General features: G+C 43.1%; 1 protein-coding gene across 2 annotated transcripts in view; it reads left to right on the top strand.

Annotated features, from left to right (window-relative positions):
• The window catches only part of ADAMTS18 (ADAM metallopeptidase with thrombospondin type 1 motif 18), a 158,203-nt gene that overhangs the window by 118,849 nt on the left and 16,194 nt on the right, over nt 1–23,160 (top strand). For both annotated transcript variants that reach the window (XM_029245788.1, XM_029245795.1), the window contains exons 17-20: nt 11,147–11,288; nt 13,911–14,037; nt 17,262–17,466; nt 19,825–20,010. In XM_029245788.1, the coding sequence (XP_029101621.1) occupies nt 11,147–11,288; nt 13,911–14,037; nt 17,262–17,466; nt 19,825–20,010 (660 nt within the window). The remainder of the gene's footprint in view (nt 1–11,146; nt 11,289–13,910; nt 14,038–17,261; nt 17,467–19,824; nt 20,011–23,160) is intronic.

A 23,160-nucleotide genomic window follows, 5' to 3' on the forward strand; every position in this document is an offset into this window, starting at 1 on the left:
CCTTTCCCAAAGTGAATAATTTACACGTAAGAACTTGCTGACCAGTTAGCTCACAGTTGACTTACCTTAATCTGGGAGAACAGCAACTTGCCCTCCCAGGGTGGTGGGTTTAACAGATCTTTTCACTTATTTCTGGGTGTTTTCTAGTGCAAGGCAGGGGTAATGCAGTCCTGGGACAGATTGACTGCTGTCAGTTAACCTCAAGAAATAAGTGCATGGCCTGACACAAAAGTGTCTTCTGCTTCTGGTTATTTTTAATGTCAGAACTTTACAGAATGTCTTCATAGGGAAGCTCAGTTTAAGTGGAAAACAGATTTTCACTTTTATCACCAAGTCATGCGCCTGCCTAATTTTCAAATACAGTCTCTGTTACAAACCTTCATTCTTCTCGGAACCCGGATTCTACATGGTCCAACATTAGCAACAGGTGGATGTCAATTTAGGGTGAGCTGGCCCCTTAATTTCCTCAGTGGCCAAGAGGAAATTCCTAAGGGTAATCAAGGATTTATATGATTGTCTGAGGTCTTAAATTTTTAGGCATTATTTAAGTCCATCAGTCAACTTTTTATTTTGAAGTACAGACATACATATACATGTAAATGACTTGGAGAAATGGAGCTAATGTTCATGACCCTGTATCATATTTCTGCATTGCCCAGGGGAAAATGACTCACACACGTGCACACCCCAGCACAGAAAGAAATCAATATTGATTTGGCAACCATATACTTTCTGAGATCACTACAGACACAGTTATTATAAACTAGATCATTTCCACATCTTTCTTTATTTCAGCTTATCCCCTACAACATGAGTCTGGCACAGAGTCTAAGGAATTTCTCATTGAACTAGTGCACTCATTAGTCATCTGAAAGATTTAAAAGTCAGCTTATATTTCAATAGTCTTCAGGATACTATGCATAGACCTACCGTATTTATTTTACTGGGTTTGGGAACACAAGAAAAACTAAATCTTCTGCACATCACATAGCTAAATTGTGTGTGCATGTGTGTGTGTATGTGTGTGTCTTGTACAAGGAATTAAACGTTGAAGTGGTAGAAATGTGAAAACTGAAGTTCAGAGTCGAAATTTACACGTCTTCGTTGAAAAATAATCATTTAATCTGAAGTAGACGTCGATATGCTGGGCATTTTGAGTATGGCTGAAAATTTAATGTTTTTCCGTTTTGAGGTTGAGCTATAGGTAATGTAAGGTCACTGGTTTTGTCCTTTGTATAAGTGCAGTGCAAAAGGCCCGTTTAAGATATAATTTTAGGGAGCCTTGGCAATGAGAATGAAAAACACAAAAATTCTCTTTTTTTTTCGTGATTAGTGAAGGTGTCCACTTAGAGATGATACATTCTTTAGAAGTGACTGAAGATCAGCTCTTTTTGCTAGCTGATGCACTCTCACTCTCTCTCTCCCCCCACTTCTCCCCACCTCCCCGCCTCCCCCTTCCCCCTCTCGTGCCCCTCCCCCTTTCTTCTTCCTCTCCTTTATTCTCTTTCTCTGTCTCTGTTTCTCTATCTGTCTCTCTCTCACACACAACAGTGAATGAGTCATATTCTCCATCAAACTGTCATGCAGTTGGAGGGTAGGTGAGGAAATTCATCATGAGTGTTTCATTTATAAAGTAACTTCGTCTCTGTCTGATAAACAGTGAGTCAGGACGACATGATAACACAGGTTGCTAGTCTAGGACTGAAATATGATCCCCTGTGTTTTTACAGCATTCCTTTTCTTAAAAAAAAAAGTCTTAAAAATGAAAGCTCTCCTTTATGTTAAGGATTTTTTTTCTCTCTCTGTTAAGAGGCAAAAGGGCGTGTTTAACTCTTTGAAAACCCTTTCCCAATGAATCGTGTACCGAGAGAGAATCCTGCAGCTGACAAATACAGCAGCCTTTGTAATGACAGTAAGTGAGAAATAGGTTAACCACAGGCCAGTTTCAAGGCAGAAAAAGACATCTAAAGAAAATTACTATAATAAACAACTTCCTCCGCTCTTTGGCAAAAGGAGATGATGGGGTGGCGGGGGACCAGGTAGACAGGCACATTGATCACTGAGTTGACCGTGTGCAAGCATCACTGACAGAGACTTACCTTCTCAGCCAGCTCCTTCCTTGTGACCCTGCTGTCTGCATCCCCTGCCCCCCACAAGGGGAAGGGGCTGAAATGAGTAAAGATGTGCCTCACGATAAAATCAGTGTAAGGGAAAGGAGATTATCCAAGGAGCAGGGATGGGGTGAAGACACAAAACACAAAAGAGGCAAAGAAGTAATGGAGAATAAATTCAGAACACATGATGGGAAACTCCAGACTCCAGAGGACGATTCAGATGTGCTTTCATGATGCCACATCATTTGTCTAGAGATTGCCATTTGCTATTTGAAGTGCAGGCCTCCAGTTAACTCATGGCAAATACTTCTGTGACAGGTCAGAGAACACTATTTCTCTTCACTAAACTCTGAGGAATGTTGATGAGTTGAATTAGAACTGTAGTCGGGGTTCAATGTGTCAGCCCACACCTTTGAAGCTGCCTCACAGATGTAATTCCAAGGCCCCGATCGGGATCTTTGTGGTGCTGTGTCTTGTCAAATCCAACTCACTCACACCTAATAGCAGTGGTGATACCTGGTCATGTTTTCCAGGCTTTGAAGCAAACAAGAAGGCAAAGACAACTGGCTGATTTTTCACATCATGAGGCTTCCAAAAAATCACAGGATTATACAAAAACAGGAATTCACACTACAAAACTATCCCTTCCCTGACTTAGCCAATGCGTAATGTACGGCGCAATTCATCATTTATCGGAAGGGGTCAATCTATAAAGCAGGTTGTACTTCAGCGGTTAAAACAATGGTGAAATCCAACAGTTCTATAAATGCAGGGGAAAATGGACTGAGGAGATTAAAAATCATGTATCCTTAAGTCAGATATTAGCGTGTTCAAGAAACAACATTTTCAGGTTGGAACCCGATAGCACAATGTAAATGTTATAGCATGCTCTTGGATCCCAGTGACAACGTCTTTTCAACAGTTCATCCAGTTTTTGGAACTTTAAATTAGAATCCTAGATGTGACATTTCAGAGCTGGAGATGCAGTGTCCCAAGAGTTAAGATGTCCAGTTTGGGAGTCGGACAATATCAGAGACTTGCGTTCGCAGTGTTGCTACTTACTAGCTACGGGACCTTGTGTATTGGTGCGTTCATCTACAGTACTAAGATATTAACAGCACTGTGCCTTCCTCATAGTATCGTTATCAGCTTTATTATTTTTTTAATATTTATTTATTTGGTTGCCTCAGGTCTTCGTTGCAGCAGGCGGGCTCCTTAGTTGCGGCTCGCGGGCTCCTTAGTTGCGGCTCGCCGGCTCCTTAGTTGCGGCATGCACGTGGGCTCTAGTTCCTGGACCAGGGATCAAACCCGGGCCCCCTGCTTTGGCAGCGCAGAGTCTTATCCACTGCGCCACCAGGGAAGTCCCGAGTGTTGTTATCAGCTTTAAATGAGATAATGCTTGTACAGTGCTTTGCCTGGCATAACACTAAGTATTGCTGCTGTAATTTTTTTAAAGCGATCAAGTACATTACTGAAGACAAGAAATAAGCTTCCAAGCAGGCACTAAATAAAAAGTCGGTCTTCAGAACCTATGCATAACTCTTTAGTTTCCATGGGAGAATTAGGACAACTTCCTTAAAAGGAAAAAGGGGCCTTAAGTAATGAAACAAAAATGAAGCTGATTGAAGGCATTTATAGTTTGCACATTAAAAATTAAAAGTGGGAGTGACAGAAAGCAAGCTGTTTACCCAAGATTACTCAATGTGTCCTTTGTTTTAACTTCGTGTGCCCCAAGCGGAGCCTGCATCCCCCTTCCTTCAGAGGGCAGTTGGTAGAGTCCAGCCCCCGTCTGTGGTTTTCCAACTTAAGAAGCTGTAAATTTTATAGCTCCGCACCCTGCGGTCAGAGTTGCTGAGTGCTGTGTCTGAAGTCAGGTGGTTGGTGTGTTAAAGGTAGACACTGAACAGTTCTACTGAGGACCTGGAAGCATTTAAGGAGGTTGCTTGCCAACTGTAAGTTAGAGACCCAGTGCCAGTTGGCTGGAAAATCCTCTGGACTGAGTCCAGTTAAGTAGACTGAATTGCTGGCAGTCTTTCCAAACTTGTGCATTTCACAGCTGGGCTATACAGTCCGACGCGCAGGACGGGGCGTTATTGTGACGTTGTGCTACGATGGGGGGTGGGGGAGGGTTGTGGCATCCATGTGACATGGAGGGCCTTTGTGTTCTCCACTGGTGCTGAAAAAAGTTATCGACTGCGCTTGACAGGGTCACTGAAAATATCTCTAAATAGATGTGAGTGATGGGAATTAGCATTTTCAAATGACGTATTGTTTCAGATGTGTTCGCTCCTCAGCATCCACAGAGGCAGTTAGAATCTTAGCTACGCGCTTATCACACATCGTCCCACGGTCCTGCTTCCGAGCGTCGGGTGGGTCGCGCTGTCTGTGGTCAAGGTGATGGTCATGGTCACACTGAGGTACTTAGGTATAGCCGAGCCTGCCAAATTAGTGGGTGTCATGTCCACTGAGAGGAGTGGGCAAAGTCATTGTTAGACCGCAGGACCATGTCGAATTTGGAACATTTTAAATTGTGTCTTAAAACTGATGCAGGTGAGAAAACCTCAGCCTTAAGGTTGGGCAGAGGTGGCTTCATGGACGTGGAACCCGCAAAGTCACAGGGGACCTTGGACCCAGAAGTGCCTTATGTTTGGTTCACTGTTCTGTTGTCACCAGCTTGAAATCCTTAATCATTTTTTTAAACGAGGGGCCTTGCATTTCCATTTTCCTCTGGGCCCCGCAAATTATGTAGCCATTCCTGTGGGTGGGATTGACATTTTTTTTTTTTAAACAAAGTCCAGTCTTTCTTCAGAATGGAGTAAAGAAGGGACTTAGAGATTCTTTCAGCCAGACGATCAGTCTATTTCCAAAGGATTGGCTATTGCAAGCATCAAACAGTAGAAGATAAGACAACTGCTGTGTATTCCATTCTTGGCTACTTTGTTCCTCATACAGGATTAGAAAAAGGGCAGAGAATGCCTGAATTATCATAGAGAAGCAAATAATGTAATTGACAAATACTCATCTTTTATATATTTGGTCTTGGTGTCTATTTGTTTAAATAATTACTCTCTTTAAGAAGGCTTTGTGAGCTGATGTTAAAGTAAATTCTAAAGTCAGCTTTCTGCTGGTTTATACAAATACTGTCCTTCAGCCTACGTGATTACACATAGAACTCCCCTGTGACCTTACAGATACACAGACATTATAGTGAAGCCGTGAGTCATTTGATTTTTTTTTTAAACTTGAGAGTCTTATTCATTTGTGCATTCAATGAATGCATTAATATGTCCAACAAAAAAATATAAACAATATGTCCTGTAGGCCACTGGCTATAGAACTATACTAGTAATATGACAGTAACCAGCTACGACATATGTTATGAGTTAGTCATTTAAAGTTGCATAATTTCGTGCACATTTACAGTAAATCGTGGGAGTTATTTCTCTTCTTGACGTGGCTGCATAAGTAAGCTTCTTTTATTACCTTGATAGTATGAAATGGAGTAGTTGCCTTCTTGCTATTAACTACTTTTAGCGCAGACGTTTTACTTTTCAGAGGATCTTTACATATTTTTGCTTCACCTAAGGGAAGGAAGGTGGGAAACTCAATATGAAAGTTTGTCCTTGGGCTTCCCTGGTGGCGCAGTGGTTGAGAGTCCGCCTGCCGATGAAGCGGACGCGGGTTCGTGCCCCGGTCCGGGAAGATCCCACATGCCGCGGAGCGGCTGGGCCCGTGAGCCATGGCCGCTGAGCCTGCGCGTCCGGAGCCTGTGCCCGTAATGGGAGAGGCCACAACAGTGAGAGGCCCGCGTACCGCAAAAAAAAAAAAAAAAGGTTGTCCTTTTGGGGGGAATAGAAATCCTCAAAGAAAATAAATTCTTTTGTGGCTTCTTGGCGGGAATCATCACCAAAATACTTCATTAATTAAGTAACAGCTACACAGTTTCCTTAGGGAGTCATGTGATCCCCTTCCCCCAGGTTCACAGTAACATTTGATTTCCCTTGGCAGGTTATATGGCACTTCGTTTTTAACCTCTTAAGTAACCATATTATTTTTAAGCATGGTTGTGTCCATCTCCTCTGCTAGAGAATATGGCTTCTACTCATCCCTAGAGAGCCATGATCATGGAAATCCAAAGAGATGATGGCGGCTTAGACCAAGGAAGCAGCAGTAGCAATAGATAAAGTGAGACGTGGTCAGATTTGAGTAATATTGGAAGTAAAGATAACACCATTTCTTGGTCGATTAGGTGTGGGGTGTGAGGAAAAGAGAGGAGATCAACTTTCTATTTTAGCCTGAACAATTAGGAGGATTGGGTTGCCATTTTGTGAGACTGGGGAGAACAGCCTTTCAGAGAACAGGGTGGAAAATCCCGAGTTCGTTGTTAGACTTTGTTATACCTTTTAAACATTCAAGTAGAGATGCTCAATAGACAGTTAACTCTTTGAATGTGGAGGTCCGAGGATGGGCTTCATTTACAGCTGTCCCGTATGGTAGCCACTACTCACACGTGGTTCTTTAAGTTTAGATTTAGATTAAATTAAACGTAACGTTTTATCCTTCAATCACAATGTATACTACTGCTCAAGAGCCACATGTGGCTTGTGGCTGCCATATGGAACAACACAGGTTTATAGTGTAATACTTGTCATCATTGCAGAAAGTTCTACTGGAAAGCGCTGCTGTACAGTTACAAATTTGGGAGTGGTCAACCTGTAGATTGCACTTAAACTACAGGACTGGATGAGATCACCTAGAGGGGTGAGGATAGAAAAACAAGAGGTCGAGAGGTTGGAAGTCAATCTGACATTGAATCATTAGGAAATAAGGTTTCAGCAAAAGAAACTAGGAATGAAGGCCAGTCGGTCAGTAGGGGAGGAAAAGAACTGAAATGATGAGTTTCTAATAGCGAAAACAGGAGGAAGTGATCAGCTATGTCCAGTGCTTGATGATTGGTTGAGTAAGACAAAGCCGTTGACTGTTGGAAATGACAAGGTGCCCTTGAAAGAGAGATTTCAGTGATGTGGTGGGGAGGGATGCCTGAGAAGGAGGGACCACGGGAGAATGAGGGATATGCGGAGATCCAAAGTGAAGGCAACTCTGAGAGGGATTTTTGCTATAAAGGGAAACAGTGAATGTGAGCTGGAAGTGTATGTAGAGATGAGATCATTTTTTTCCTCTTGAGATGAGGGATATAATAGCATGTTCATGTGCTTATCGAATGATCCAATAGACAGGGACATTTCAATAAGGTTCAAGAGAGAGGGGACGACACTAGCAGCGATGCCCTTAAGTAGGTGAGGGAAGATGGGATCCAGGGCAATAGTGGACAACCCGGCTGAGCATCCTGGGAGGAGCCAGGGCAGGACATCCTGGATAACAGAAGGAGAGGAGGAATGTGTGGGTCCAGACGCAGAAACACAGTTGACGGGAGAGATTGCCTACGTTCTCTTCTTGATGGTAGCATCAATAATATTTTATGGATTGCTTTACTGGAAGCCTAGGGAACCTTGACATCTTGGTTGTTTTTGTTTGTTTAATAGTGATGACACTTTGACCTTCACAGTCCTTTTTTTTTCCTCCCTCTCTTAAATGCAGCCTGCTGTTCACAGCAACGTCTTAAAAGTTTTACAGTGAAACCACATGCCACGTATGGCCTAGGTTCTAGAATCTGTCTAAAAGGTAAAAGTAGAATATATTTCAAATGCTCATTGAAAATGTGCTAAACCACTCTTCAATCACCAGAACATAAGTCCTTGACGTTCAAAAGGCAAGAACTAAAGTTCTTTTTTATTTTCTTTGCATTTCCATTGGGGATCCCTTTCCCCTGCGGCAGTGGAAGTCAGGATCTAGTCTGAATGTGGGGTGGGGTTGTACTAGGAAGCGGAGCTAGGTGAGTGGATTTCTGTCTCTATCACGCTTGCCCTTGAACTCGTCTATCTTATGTGCGTGTGTGATGCAGCTCCGTTGTGTTGTGATATCATCCCGATCTTGAGCCTTAGCTCACTATAACTCTGATACATTTCACCTGTATTTTAGTGCCATGCTCGCACACATGGTGTGCTGCGTTATTTTCTTCCCTACAAGATCTCCGCATTACTACCGCGTAAAGAAAATAGCAACCAAAAGTGTTACATTTGAGATACCACTTTAACTCAAGGAGAAATTGAGTTGAAATATCCATGGGCATCAGTATTACCTTCTGAATGTGAAATTCCTCTCAAAATTCTAGCTTGATTGTGAACAAAGCTCTAAAGTGTCTCTGTTTACATAGTATCACACGAGAGACATTAACAAAAACACTGCAAAACATCTCAAATAAGGAAAGCATTCTATTTATTCAAAATATATGAAATGTTATACCATGACTCAACACATGATTCCAAGAACCCTTTGTATCACTTAGCTGCAAAAATAATAAAAGCAAAGGCTAGAAAGCTCCTCGGAATTCAAAGACTCCTGAGACCTTGATTTTGAGAAGGTTTTCATTGGTGACTAAGGAGAATTAGGCATTTGTTGATTTTAATGGTACTACCTGTTGTGTTTTGTTTGCTTTTTGTTTTGGATGGGGGTGAGGGAAACAAAGACCCATCTGTTAACAATTTGGTTGTTTCTGGGAGCCACCGGGATTTGTTTTCTTGGATGACAAATGGTGTCCACACCGTGGAATCTTCAGAGCAAGCCATAATACTTCTGGAGACATTTACGCTAATAGCGGAGTGGAAAGCATTTTGTAGCATCCTAAGGAGCGGTCTGGTGTAAGCAGGTCCTTGGACTCCTGCCACCCACCCAACTTTAATGGAGGTGGGATCCCACCAGACAGAGCCAGAGCCGGAGCCAGGAGTTCCTATTTTTAACTGGAAACCTGCTTTGCTTCTCGGTCATGAATGCCCAGTTCTGGTGGTCACACACGTTTTTCACAAGACACGGGTTGGGAGAAAACCAGCTGTTTGTATTCATGCTTTGAGCTTGAAAGAAAAAACAAAGCGAAGTAGTTAAGAAAAGAGAGGATCGGGGCTTCCCTGGTGGCGCAGTGGTTGAGAGTCTGCCTGCCGATGCAGGGGACGCGGGTTCGTGCCCCGGTCCGGAGGGATCCCACATGCCGCGGAGCGGCTGGGCCCGTGAGCCATGGCCGCTGAGCCTGTGCTCCGCAGCGGGAGAGGCCACAGCAGTGAGAGGCCCGCATACTGCAAAAAAAAAAAAAAGAAAAGAGAGGATCAGGAAGGGAGGCAAATAATGTGATAATGTGTTTGCCTAAACCAAAAACAAGGTGATATCCAGACACAGAAAACAAACTGACGGTTACCAAAGGGGAAGGGGGGGGGGGATAAATCAGGAGCTTGGGATGAACAGATACACATTACTATATATAAAATAGATGAACAACAAGGCCCTACTGTATAGCACAGGGGACTCTATTCGATACCTTTTTTTTTTTTTTTTTTTTTTTTTTTTCGGTACGCGGGCCTCTCACTGCTGTGGCCTCTCCCGTTGCGGAGCACAGGCTCCGGACGCGCAGGCTCAGCGGCCATGGCTCACGGGCCCAGCCGCGCCGCAGCATGCAGGATCTTCCCGGACTGGGGCACAAACCCTTGTCCCCTGCATCGGCAGGCAGACTCTCAACCACTGCGCCACCAGGGAAGCCCTATTCAATATCTTGTAATAACCTATGATGGAAAAGAATTTGGAAAAGAATATATATACATACACACATGTGCGCGCACACACACATATATATACACACACACCTATAACAGAATCACTTTGCTACACCTGAAAGTAACACAACATTGTAAATCAACTATACTCCAAGAAAAAAAAAAAGGTGATATCTTACAGTCTTTAGGAACATTTTGTTGGAGGGCCTAAATTCTATTTTAATTTCATTCACCAGTCACCTGTGTGATCTTGCACAAGTTCATTCTTCTCAGTTTTTTTTTTTTCGATGAAAAAATAGACACCTACATTATAGAGTTGTTAGAGGACTCTTGAAATAATGCATAGAAAAAGCCCAGCAGAGTGTCTGACACCTGGGAAGTGCCAGTAAATGATGGCTCTTATTTTTGTAGTCAGACCTGATAGTGTCAGATTTATCCCAAGTCCTTGCCCTTTTGAGGTCAGATCCATTCCAGTATATATATTACCAACCACGACGTCTGATCGTATTTCTTTTTGTATTATCTGCTCATCCTGGGACACAGTTAACAGACACCTACTCTTTGGGCAGATTCTCTTTGGAAATCCTATTGGGAATCTGCCTGGATTCTAAGGTTGATGATAGGGATTTTAAGTGGGGTGTTCTAAGGTTTTCTGTGTGCTTCCCTTGTGTCTAGCATCTACTGGCATCCAGGAGAGGGATTATAAGTTGTGAGCCAGGATAAATCATAAAAGTCTATATACGCTGATTGAATTTCAGCCGTTATCTCTGGAGCACCACCATGACTAGAATCTCTCTGCGAGAGTTGTTGAACTGTCTAGCGTCATACCTAAAATAATAGAACAAAGATATATGGGCCAAAGGTTTGAGACCGTGGGGGGGGGGGAAAGACATTTAAACATCCCAAACCTGGGAGGTTCCACATATATCTACCCAGTATTCAGTATGAGAATGATTTCTGCTGAGAGTTTTATGCCTGTTTTGAGAGTTAGCATATTTTAGTATCATGCTAGGCTTTCAAGTTTAAAGTGAAGGTTGAGACCTCATAGTATAACCTCTCCTTCAACATAAGGTAAAAATCTATTTTCTTGCCTTATTCATTGGATATGCCTAGAACTGAGGGTTGTGGGCTTATAGCAAATGTCCTGTTTTCCTACTGTCTTTCTAAATCACAGTTCTGATGCTCTAGAGGTACACATTTTAAAGTGTCATGGGCAAACTTTAAATCAGCATAAAACCTACTTGGGAACAATGATGTGAACCGGCTTTGAGGTCAAAATGGCATGCAAATATCTCTAAAATGTTCAGTGAGATTTCTGGAATTCCAGGGTCTGACCTGTATCTTGATCTCTGATTTGTATCTTACACTGTCCAGATTCTGATGCAAGGCAAAAATCCGGGGATATCTTGGAAGTATGCACTTCCCCAGGTCGTGAATGGAACTCAGCCAGCCTCAGAAAGACACAGCCACACCTGGAGCACAGTGCAGTCAGATTGCTCCTTCTCCTGTGGTGGAGGTAGTTGATTTCCTCACCGTCTTCCACGTCTCTCCTCAAACAGGGTCTTTCACTGGTTTGCAGGGTAGAAATAGAGACATAGATGTAGAGCACAAACATGGACACCACGGGGGGAATAGTGGCGGGCAGGGGTGGGTGGTGGGATGAATTGGGAGATTGGGATTGACATATATACACTATTATGTATAAAATAGATAACTAATAAGAACCTGCTGTATAAAAAAATTAAATTCAAAAAAAATTACAGCAACAGAAAAAAAAAATGAAATTATGTTCTTCTACTTCAAAGTCATCCATGGTTCCTCTTTGCACTTGGATGAAACCCACGCTCCTCCTTGTGGCCCACTGGACCCCGTGTGGTCTGGCCCCTGCCTCAGTTTCCTTTTGTAGAACCCCCCCACCTGCCCTGTTTTTAAAAAAAAAAAAAAAAAAACAGGTTCTTTCACTCCAGACGTCTTTCCACTGTATGGTTTAAATAAGCAACAAAAGAACTATCTTTATGGGAACTGTCACTGTAAGGGAAAAAAAACCAAAAAGCAAATATTATTTGTACTCTTCGGGGATTTTCCTATGTAGAAAGGAACCCACTCACACAATTCTCAAGTCAGCCACAACCGGGACTCAAAAGTTACGCATCTGAAACGTGCAAGGGGGGGGAAATAGAAAATATGTGTCCATTTCTTATAAGGATTGAGTCATTGATGGATTTTTCAGCTTACAGCTTCCTGTCTTTCTGTCCTGACTTTTCTGTTGCTGTCAGCCTCCCAGTGGGACTTAGAGAAGGTAGGGGCAAGACAGTGAAAAAACACGCAAGGCAGACTTAAGACAGCGATCTGACACGTGGAAGCAGTGGCATTCCAGCCCCGCAGGGAAATGGATTAAATCCGAGAAATAGCCCTTGTAAGGAAGGGAAAAACAACAGCCATCCTCTCAGTGCGTAGACGGGAGGCATTTTATTTAGGTCCCAAAATATCACATATTGGTTGGTAAGTCAATCTTTGTCCCACTTGCCCTTTGGGAAGAAGAATGAGTCCATAAATGAGTCCATGAAACCAAAGCATGAAGGTTGGTCCCTCATTTCCTCATGCTCAGAGCACCTGGTGACAGCGGGTCTCCCTACTGTGTCCATCCCACTGAGCAAAATGGGGCATCTTGGGACCAGAGACAGAGCAGAAATACAGAAAGTGAAGAAATTCTGTCTTCAGCTGCCCATGCTAGTTAACAAAATATGAAGAAATACTTCTTTTTAAAAATATATATGAAATAATTAAAAGGGAATATATTTTTTATTAATACACATTTTAAAAGCAATATGCTATAAAGAAGAAAATAATCTCCCATAATCTTTTAATCAGCAATAGCAGTGTTAATACTTTGGTCTATATCGTATTCTTTTTCTGAAGCAAACAAAAACACATGTGTTTCACATACTCAGACACATGCCACACATGTATCATTTTCTGTTCTTTTTTCTCTTTTTTTACCGAACAGAAACCATAATCTTTATGCTGTTTTTCACGTAGTCTTCGAGCATGAGCAGTTGTTCATGTATCAAATGCTCTTTGAGATCATTCGCGATAACTTCCTGGTATTCCAGAGAGAGCACAGGTTCCTTGGGAAAGAGAGAGATTCAATCCATTTTCCATTTACAGGGAATAAATACAACCAAGGGGAGGATGCTGGACAAGTGCATTATGGGATTCTCCTTTGCCTTGAGTTAGCAACACCTTCGTGTGACTCACAGACCATAGCATGTCGGAAGTCTAAGAGAAGACAAGTCCAAACGAATACGTTCTCCGGAAGCAAACTCTTGACTTTAGGGAGTCCCAATATTTTGATCAGTTCCTCCTGAAAGTAAACCCCCTTCAACCTAATCATTCTAGCGGGAGTGACTTTTCACTGTTGCTCAGATTCCATTTTAAGGAAAAGTCCATGTGAATAAAGAGAATTGAAAGAGGGGGCAGCGTTCCTATGTGGGGAGCTGACAAATACAGTTAATCACACACAAAATAAAGTGTATCTTGATGAGAGGTCCTGAAATGAATATTGAAAACAAGGCAGTGGGGTGAACCAGGCAGAAACAAAAAACCAGAGTCCTTGCGGACAAGCATGAACACATACTCAGTGAGTTCAACTTTCTGTTTATATGTGCACACACTCCCAGGCAAGTGTAGAAGATGCTTCATGAAAAAGCAAAACCTTAGAGTTTCCACACATAATTCCCCCAAGATTTTTCTTTGCAGGACATTTTCCGTTAGATATGTGCAGTGTGAGTTAAAGCTTCTGGGATACTTCCCTCAAACAGATATTGCCCTGTTTTCAATTTCAAAATATTGCCCTGCCTTCATTACTATATCGTTCTAGAATCCATGGCAGTCTTCAAAACTAAGACGCTACACGTTAAAAACTATTAAAATATGAAAACTGTTGGGGGGGGCGTGGCATGAGGGTGGAATTCACATTAGTTGTAGATTTTATCAGAAGGAAGTGTTTTCGTACAATATTTAGGTTCTGTATCTTCAGTAAATTATCGGAACCCTGGTAAACCTGAAGCTACACTTGGAAACTAAGTGGAATTGGTTACCTGCAATTTTCACTTTGTAACTTCTCGTGTCTTATTAGGTTACATAAGTGTCAAGGCCATTTGCTTACGGGATCAAAACACTCAAGTCAATTCCTCATTCTGCAATGCGAGAGCCAAGCCAGCAACTGAACCCAAAATGTGCAATGCCTTCTCCTGCCCTGCCTAGTAAGTCATCTGGAAATGTCTTTCTGGTTGCATCTGTACTTGTGTGCCTTTATTGTTGATAGGAGATGGTTGAAACCACTGTCGATGCCTCTGATCCAAAGTGACTCAAAAAAAAAGTGATTCAAAGATAGACAGAATACCCCCCGCCCCACCCCCCCAAAAAAGGCAATATAAGAAAGGAGACGAGAGTTGCAGTTAAAATATATAACTTGAAAAGCACAAATTTGCTTCACACACTCAGACTCTGGCTCTGCCACCATAACCTTGGGGTAAAAAAAAAGGCATAAAGACATCTTTTTTCAACCTTTTCATAGAGACCCCTCTTCTCTGACCTAAAACAGATATTTAAATAACACAGAATCGTATGTTAGTTAAATCTCTATGTGGTTGTATGCTTAACGTTTATAGAGTCATCCAAGAATTTAAAAATCATATTACTCTACAGCCCACGAAAGCCCAAATGCAAATTACACAGTAGCAAGACACAAAGTTAAAAGGAAGGGTGTAGAGCCCAAGTGGTAACCCCGTTTTTGATGAAGAGACACGGTGGGGAGCTCAGTGGGTTTGCTTTTGGATTGATTTTAGCCACACTACTATTTGAACGCTAATTTTAACTACTGTTCCCAGCCAAATGGAGTCTCTTCTTGTTTGATTTACCTTCTGCCAAATGTATTTATATAGAGTTGACAGCGTTTCTCCTACAGCACTGTTGTGTTCCCCGCTGTTTCCGATCATCTTAGTAAGTGGCGTTTGCTTTGTGGTGATGCGATTATATTGCACAATCTTTTTATATACATACATATTTTTTTCCTTGTAAATAGTGTATTTGTCATAATCGTTTGGGGCTTCAGCTCCCCACCGATCCCCTAGGTCCAATTGTCAACTCCGTTTTTCCCTTAGAGTTTGGAACCAGCTGTATCCTGAACACAAAAAGGAGAAGGACATGTGGGGGGCTTCCATGGAATTTTCTCTCTTGCTAAGAAATGTCTGGCTCTAAAAATATCCCGTGGCTCTAAGACGTGATAACCAGACAGTGTTATTGATCCTTGTGGAATAATCTCTCCCTTAGATGGGGCTGTGTGCGCGTGTGCCCGCGCGCATGTGTACGTTTAGGTACGTGTAGGGGTTGTCAGTACACTTGAATGGCAAGCTAATAGTTTCTTATTTTTAGCCTCCTTTCCATCATTGTTTATCTCCACCAAGAAAAGAAAGGAACCCCATTCGTATGTACATCCATGAAAAGGAAGAGAGAGCGTTGGTCATGCTTAACTCCCAGAACTTTCCTGATGGCTCCACGTAGAAATGATATTCTGTGTAGTAACAAGTTTGCTGGCTCTTTAAAAGCAGAACAGCCCCTGCAGTGACTCTGCAGAGTTGGAGTGAAATGGGCAGTGTCTTTTGCTTCTTTTCCCTTTTATGCCACCCTATTTTTTTTTGGCCTCGCAGTGAGAGGCATGCAGGATCTTAGTTCCCTGACCGGGGATCAAACCTGCGAAGTCCTAACAACTGGACTTCCAGGGAATTCCCTGCAACCCTATTATTTATCTCAGTATTTCCTGTTGAATAATGGGACCTTTTAGGGACTATTCTTCTGCAGAGATATACTAGAAATAAGGGCTTAGACTATTAGAGCTCTAAGGACAAAGGAGTTCATCTGATCTAACTCCATTATTTTCCCATGTAATGACCATGTTATATGCCCTACGGTACGCCAGGCCCTCAGCTGAGGACTGGAAGGTGGAGATGAATAGCTTGTAGTTCCTGCCATCAATGAACCCACCATCGAATGGAAGAGGTGGATGTGTAAACAGATAATTGAGATGCAGTGAGATACGTGCTATAAAAATGATAAATATAAAAAAGCAGTAAGGGGACTTCCCTGGTGGTCCAGCGGTTAGGACTCTGCACAAGGCACAAGACACGGCCAAAAAAAAAAAAAAAAGGCAATAAGGGAGAAAATGGAAAGTAGAGGAATCAGGTCTGTGAGGTCGGGGTTGATTAAAACTAATAATTTCATGATAATATTTATCTTTTCTTTGCATCTTACTGTAAGAGAAAATGATTATACAAATATAAGGAATTCTTTTATTTGGTATCATCTCTCTTTAACTAAGATAACATGGATTATGCAATGTTTTAGAATACTTAGAATCCTAGAACTCATGTACTAAATTCTCTGGACTAACAGAAAGGTCTTTAACCTCACACCTCAGGCTTGTGGGGGGCAGGGGAAACCAGAGCAAATATCAAAGGACTAGGAAGATGCAGAAATGCAGATGTGTAACAAACACACATTTGGTCTCAGTGATGTTTTTATGCTTTCAAATGATACTTAGAAGATTTGTAAACCAAGAGCAGTTTTAGACATTGATGCTTTGAAACGTATCGTCATCCTATCTGGTGGATCTTTTTAATGCTAGGCCTTCGAATCAGAGAATTTCAACTAATCACAGCCAGTTGTTGACAAGGATTCTTGGTTGCAGTTGATCATTCTTCAGTGTACACCAAGTCTCAGACAGCTGTGAAAAAAAAAAGAAGTGACCTGGCAATCTTTAAATAAAGAACTCGAGATTATATCTCTAACCCATCAGTAAAGTTTAAGGCTAACCAGAAAAAGTAGTCGGGGGAACCACCTACTTAGAAATATTCTTTGTAAGACCCTCTCCGAATGTGCCCCCCTCTCTTTCAGATGCTCGCACGCGCGCGCACACACACCCCTCTCTCTCCCCCTCACTGACCCCTTGTTTCATTAGTCTCATTATTGTACTTTTATTAACTTCTTTGTAGCAGTTATCAGAAAGTATCTTCTTTATTTGTCCACATAGCCACCTCTTCCATAAGCTTCTTAATGGGAGAAGCATTGTTTCATCCATCTTTTCCAACCCTAATGCCTAGGAGGTCCCGTGGCGCAGGGTTTAAGATCCCAATTGGCTGAACGAATGAATCGCTCGCATTTCCAAATGGCACATGTTTCTTTGCCTGCAGAGGACAGGAACGTATTTTTCCCCAGAATTACGTGGTGATTACATGTGATTCCCTACAAATGGACCACACTCACGTAGGCTTGAAAATCTATAAAAGCAGAATCAGTATGAATTGGCCATATTGGTTCTACAGTTGACCTTAGACTTTCATCACGTGGTTAATCTTTCACAGTAACTGCTTTGGAATTGATGATCCATAGTCTTAGCTTCACCAGAAGTAATTCTGTCTTTCACTGAAAGCTGGAAGCCAGGTGAATGGAGCGTGTGCAGCCGGTCATGTGCGGGAGGCCAGCAGAGCCGGAAGGTCCAGTGTGTCCAGAAGAAGCCCTTCCAAAAGGAGGAAGCGGTGTTGCATTCTCTCTGCCCAGTGAGCACACCCACTCAGGTTCAAGTCTGCAACAGCCATGCCTGCCCTCCAGAATGGAGCCCTGGGCCCTGGTCTCAGGTAAGTGGCAAAGGCTTGGAGTCATTGGACTCGTTCCCCATGGAAAAGGAAGGTGACAAAAATATGGGTGGTATCTTTTTTCCCCTAAGAGCGTCTCAGCTGTTGATACGTTTGTGGGAATCACACTGAGTTAGTGGGAAATGGGGCATTTGAATGAGCATTTGTAGCGATGCTTATGCAGCCGGAAGTGTGAGACCCCCCCCGTACAACAGCTTAGAGTAAGTCTGATCTCCTAAAAAATTAGAATATGGAGGCCACTTAGGCTAGACTAGCGAGTGTGGGAGGATTGGCAGATGAAACTGGCTACTGAATTCTCCAAAGCAAACGGAAAATAGCAAGAACTAGGCATAGAAAGGGTATTTAACTCTTGCTTCGATGGCAAGAGGTGCGGTTATTAGGCTACAGAGAGGAGTTGGGCGTGAAGTCGGCTCTTGCCACGAACTCCCAGTGAAAGGTACAAACTCACGAAGTTGGAAGAGCCCTAGAATGACCTAACATTCACAACTCAGAGGGTCTCAGCTGGAGGCAGTTTGCCCCCCAGGGGAATTTGGCCGTGGAGACATTTTCATCGTCACAGCTCTGGAGGATGGTGCTACTGGCATCTGGTTGGTAGAGGAAAACATCCTACAATGCACAGGGCATTGTAAAAAATGTCTGGCCCCCCGACATTATCTGGTCCAAAATGTGCCAAGAACCCTGGTACACAGCATCCTTGCAGGTGAGAGCCCAGCCTCTGCCAAACCATGGATGGCGAGCCAGTTTTAGGGATTAATGCAAAGAAAATGCAGAGGTTTCATCACCTGAACTATGAAGCCAGGTAGGAGCCCCTGACCACATTTCTGCCGAGTTTCCACATAGGGTGCATTACATCCTGGAGCGTATTGATTTCGGATGCAGTTTAGCCTTGCACCCTCACACCCCCTTTTATTTGACAACTAAAACCAAATATGTCCTTTGGAGAACTTACTCAGTATGAAAGGGGTCCTTCAGAACTGTGATAGCAACCAGTTCTTCCATTAGAGACCATGGCTCTGGAAACCATTTGGGAAGCAATTTAAACATTTTACCATGCTGGAAAAAAATCGCGATAAATAAGAATTCTATTGAATAAGAATTTAACTACTTGGATGTTATGAACATGAATGAGAGATGTTTAGGGGTGCAGAGCCCTGGTCTGATATCAGACGAATTTGCCCATCTCCACAACTTGGCAGACGGTCGATTCATCTTGGTCAAGGTACCTAAGCTCTGTGACTCTCAGACACCTCCTTTGTAAAATGGGATAATAGCAGTTATCTCATGGGCTCTTTAGAGGGTCATGTGATATAGGCCCTGGTATACACTAAGGTATATCATCATGCACAGAAGGCATTCAATAGACATTCTCTGCTGTGGTTTGCAGAGAGATGATTGTTATGATATCGTCATCATCCTGTCTCCATCTCCCTTAGAAATAGGAAGAATGAGAATTCCCACTGGTCCTCTGAGCAGGCTTGGAACGGTGCCCCAGATGTTTGCAAACTCACAGACAGCCAAGACAAGTGGGACCACATCTCGTGCGGCCCTTCTGAGAGGCGAACAAGAAGACTGTAAAGGCCAGGGAGGGGACATGTCCCTTGAGGGCACACCCCAGCCTGGGGCCAAAGTCTTCTAAGTGATCTGGGCAACTTGTGAAGTACAAATCTGAAAGCCAGGAGGTGATTTGCCGCCTTACATGTTTCACGGTTCTGGTGGAGGTCAAGACAGTAAGAGTAGAAGAGTATGAGCCCACCGTGCACAGTTACCTCCAAATATCCGATGAGTGTCGACTTAATTTTTCCCCAAGAGTTAGCACAATGCCCCGCCTAGAAACAGCAGATGTTAGGGGCAGGGATTGGACACTCCCACCCCATTTTCATAAATGTCAGGTCTGTTGCCGTCCCTATTGTACATATTATACTTTGCTATTATTCTCCTTGTCCGAAGCACTGACGATCCTCTTTCACCAGTGCCCAGATTGACTCTGCCTTGTGCCAGAGAGAGATACAGTTACATCCATGAATAGGCCCTGTAGCATTTTCCAAATTGTTATCATGTGTGCTGTGCACAGAACCCCTGTCTTCTCCATTAAGAATAAAACTTGTCTTCAGACCTGGGGCAACACAGCAACCCCTGGGCATTCAGAATGTTGAAAGGGAACAGTAATCTGTACTTAGAGGCTCTGGATGGAGGAAAGATTTATTGTGCTGGCTGCAAGGGATTTTATTGGGCATTTGGTTCTAGTGCTTAAAAATTGCTCTGTAAACCCTTCATTAATGCATTCATCTGGAAGACAGTCTTTTGAGACTAGCACGTACATGCCTGTTTTTAAATCTCAAGTGTTCTAAGACCTGTGGACGAGGGGTGAGGAAACGTGAAGTCCTGTGTAAAAGTTCTGCCACGGTAGAGGACGTCCCTGAGAGCTTGTGTGCCAGCAGCCCGAGACCAGAATCGCAGGAGGGCTGCGTCCTAGGACGATGTCCCAAGAACAGTCGGCTCCAGTGGGTCGTCTCTTCGTGGAGTGAGGTATGAGTTTAGATGTAGTGCTGGGTTTTATTGGGAATGCTCAGCTCATCCCCCAGCATCCACTCAATGCTCCTCTCTGTTCCACACGTGTATACCAAGTGGCTGCTTACTATTCATTCTTCCCTGCTGATTTCTTCCTCACACATTAATAAAGCACCCATCACACTGATTGGGCACTGCCTGGGCCGTGGAGGTACCAAACCGCATAAAGCATGTGTATAAAAATACAGGTGGGACTTCCCTGGTGGCGCAGTGGTTGGGAATCCGCCTGCCAATGCGGGGGACGCGGGCTCGAGCCCTGGTCCGGGAAGGTCCCACGTGCCGCGGAGCAACTAAAAGCCCGTGCGCCACAACTACTGAGCCTGCGCTCTAGAGCCTGCTAGCCGCAACTAGAGAAAGCCCATGCACAGCAATGAAGACCCAACGCAGCCAAAAATAAATAATTTAAATAAATTTTTAAAATATACAGGTAAGGTAAGCGGAGTGCTGTGGTAGAGGTCTGTGATCCCACGGGAGAGCCTGAGGTCCACCCAACGCCCGCGTCAGGAGGAAACCTTGGCAGAAGAGACTTTCCAGGGAGTGTGAGCCGGAGGGATGAGCAGGAATCAGGCAAAGCCAGGGCCACGGCTGTTCAGACAGAGGGTGCACCCTACGCAAGGGAGAGACCGGAGAATATAACGCAGTCAGGGCGGAACTGGGCACGGGGTCGGGGTGGAAGCTGGAGGTTTCATCAGGCACAGCTCGTGAGGGCCGGGGGTGGCGGGCTACAAATACATCCTGTAAAGGTTGGGGAGCTATTTAAAATTTTAAATAAAGCAGTGGAACAATCAGGTTTTCATCTCAGACAGAGGGGAACCCAAAGCCAGAGGCAGGAAAGGCGCTTGCCTGGATGTTGCAGTGATGAAAACGAAAGATGAAAGTTTTCCAGGGATGGCAGGAAGCAGGGTCTTTGAGAGTTCCTAAAGAAGCCGGCTGGTACCTTCAGGCATACGTTGGGTAGGGGAGAGGGAAGGTTTATAGATGCCTCCCAGACTTCTAGCTTGGGAAAAATCCTTTGAGTTCACAGGCATAGGAAACATGAGAAAAGACGCCAAACCGCAAGTGTCCATCAGAAACACGTAAGGCGAGGTCTCTGCTCTTATGGAGTCCACCGTCTGGTGAGCGAAGACAGATGCCCAGAAAGAGAAAAGGTCACTAGTGGGGATGGTGAGGTCCAGTAGTGGAGGGACTTGTATCCCAACAGCCTCTGGGTCTTTTCCATCAATGCCCTTTCATTCTATGTAGATGACAAGTATAGAGCAACACATCCGCCTCTCTCCTCCTCGCTCATTTTCTTTAAGAGACATTATAACCTAATGGCTAAAGGCATGGGCTTGAATCAGACTTAGCCCATTAAAAAGCAGCCTTCAGTGATTACTACAGGTGTGACCTTGGGCTAAGCCTCATTTTCCTCCTTGGCACCTTGGAGCCAACACTTGCACCTCCCTCCCTCATAGAGCTGCTGTAAGTATAAGCTCAGTGTTATCCTTCATTATTTATTTATTTTGTCTTTATTGAAGTGGAGTTGACTTACAGTGTTGTGCTAATTTCTGCTGTACGGCAAAGTGACTCAGTTATACACATGTATACACTCTTTTCTATATTCTTTTCCTTTATGGTTTATCCCTGGAGCTTGGATATAGTTCCCTGTACTATACAGCAGGACCTCGTAGTTTATCCATTTCTAAATGTAAAAATTTGTATCTACTAGCCCCAAACTCCCAATCCATCCCTCTCCCTCCACCCCTCCGTTTTGGCAACCACCAGTCTGTTCTCTGTGTCTGTGACTCTGTTTCTGTTTCATAGATATGTTCATTTGTGTCATATCTTAGCTTCCACATAGGAGTGATATCATATGGTATTTGTCTTTCTCTTTCTGACTTATTTCACTTAGTATGATAATCTCTAGATCCATCCATGTTGCTGCAAATGGCATAATTTCATTCTTTTTTATGGCTGAGTAATATTCCACTGCATATATGTACCACATTTCCTTTATCCATTCATCTGTCCATAGACATTTAGGTTGCTTCCATGTCTTGGCTATTGTGACTAGTACTGCTATGAACATAGGGGTGCGTGTATTGTTTTGAATTAAAGTTTTTTGTCTGGTTATATGCTGGATCATGTGGCAGTTCTATTTTTAGTTTTCTGAGGAACCTCCACACGGTTTTCCACAGTGCCTGCACCAACTTACATTCCCACCAACAGGGCAGGAGGGTTCCCTTTTCTCCACACCCTCTCCAGCATTTGTTGTTTGTAGACTTTTTAATAATGGCCATCTGACCAGTGTGAGGTGGTACCTCACTGTAGTTTTGATTTGCATTTCCCTAATAATTAGCGATGTTGAGCATCTCTTCATGTGCCTATTGGCCATTTGTACGCCTTCTTTGGAGAAATGTTTATTTAGGTCTTCGGCCCATTTTTCAATTAGGTTGTTTGTCTTTTCTGTTGTTAAGTTGTATGAGCTGTTTGTATATTTTGGAGATTGAGCCCTTGTTGGTTGCATCATTTGCAAAAGTTTTCTCCTGTTCCACACGTTGTCTTTTCAGTTTTTTTATGGTTTCCTTTGCTGTGAAAAACCTTGTAAGTAAGTTTGATTAGGTCCCACTTGTTTATTTTTGTTTTTATTTCTATTGCCTTGGGAAGCTGACCTAAGAAAACACCGGTATGATTTATGTCAGAATGTTTTGCCTATGCTCTCTTCTAGGAGTTTTACAGTGTCATGTTTTATGTTTAAGTCTTTAAGGCATTTTTCATTTCTTATTTTGTTTATTGGGGTTCTCTTTTTCTTCGTGGTGAGTCTGGTCAGAGGTTTGTCAATTTTGTTTACCCTTTCAAAGAACCAGCTCTTGATTTTATTGATTTTTTTCTATTGTTTTTTAATCTCTGTTTGATTTCCTCTGATCTGTATTGTTTCCTTCCTTCTGCTGCCTTACGTTTGTTTACTCTCCTTTTTCTAATTTACTCTCCTTTTTCCAATTATTTCAGGTAGTAGGTTAGGTTGTTTGAGATTTTTCTTGTTGTTTTGAGGAAGGCATGTATTTCTAGGAACGTCCCTGTAAGAACTGATTTTGCTGCATCCCATAGATTTTGTATGGCTGTGCTTTC

This window comes from Monodon monoceros, unplaced genomic scaffold (genome assembly GCF_005190385.1).
Source record: "Monodon monoceros isolate NGI ecotype Baffin Bay Population unplaced genomic scaffold, NGI_Narwhal_1 Super_Scaffold_10, whole genome shotgun sequence".
NCBI lineage: Eukaryota > Metazoa > Chordata > Mammalia > Artiodactyla > Monodontidae > Monodon > Monodon monoceros.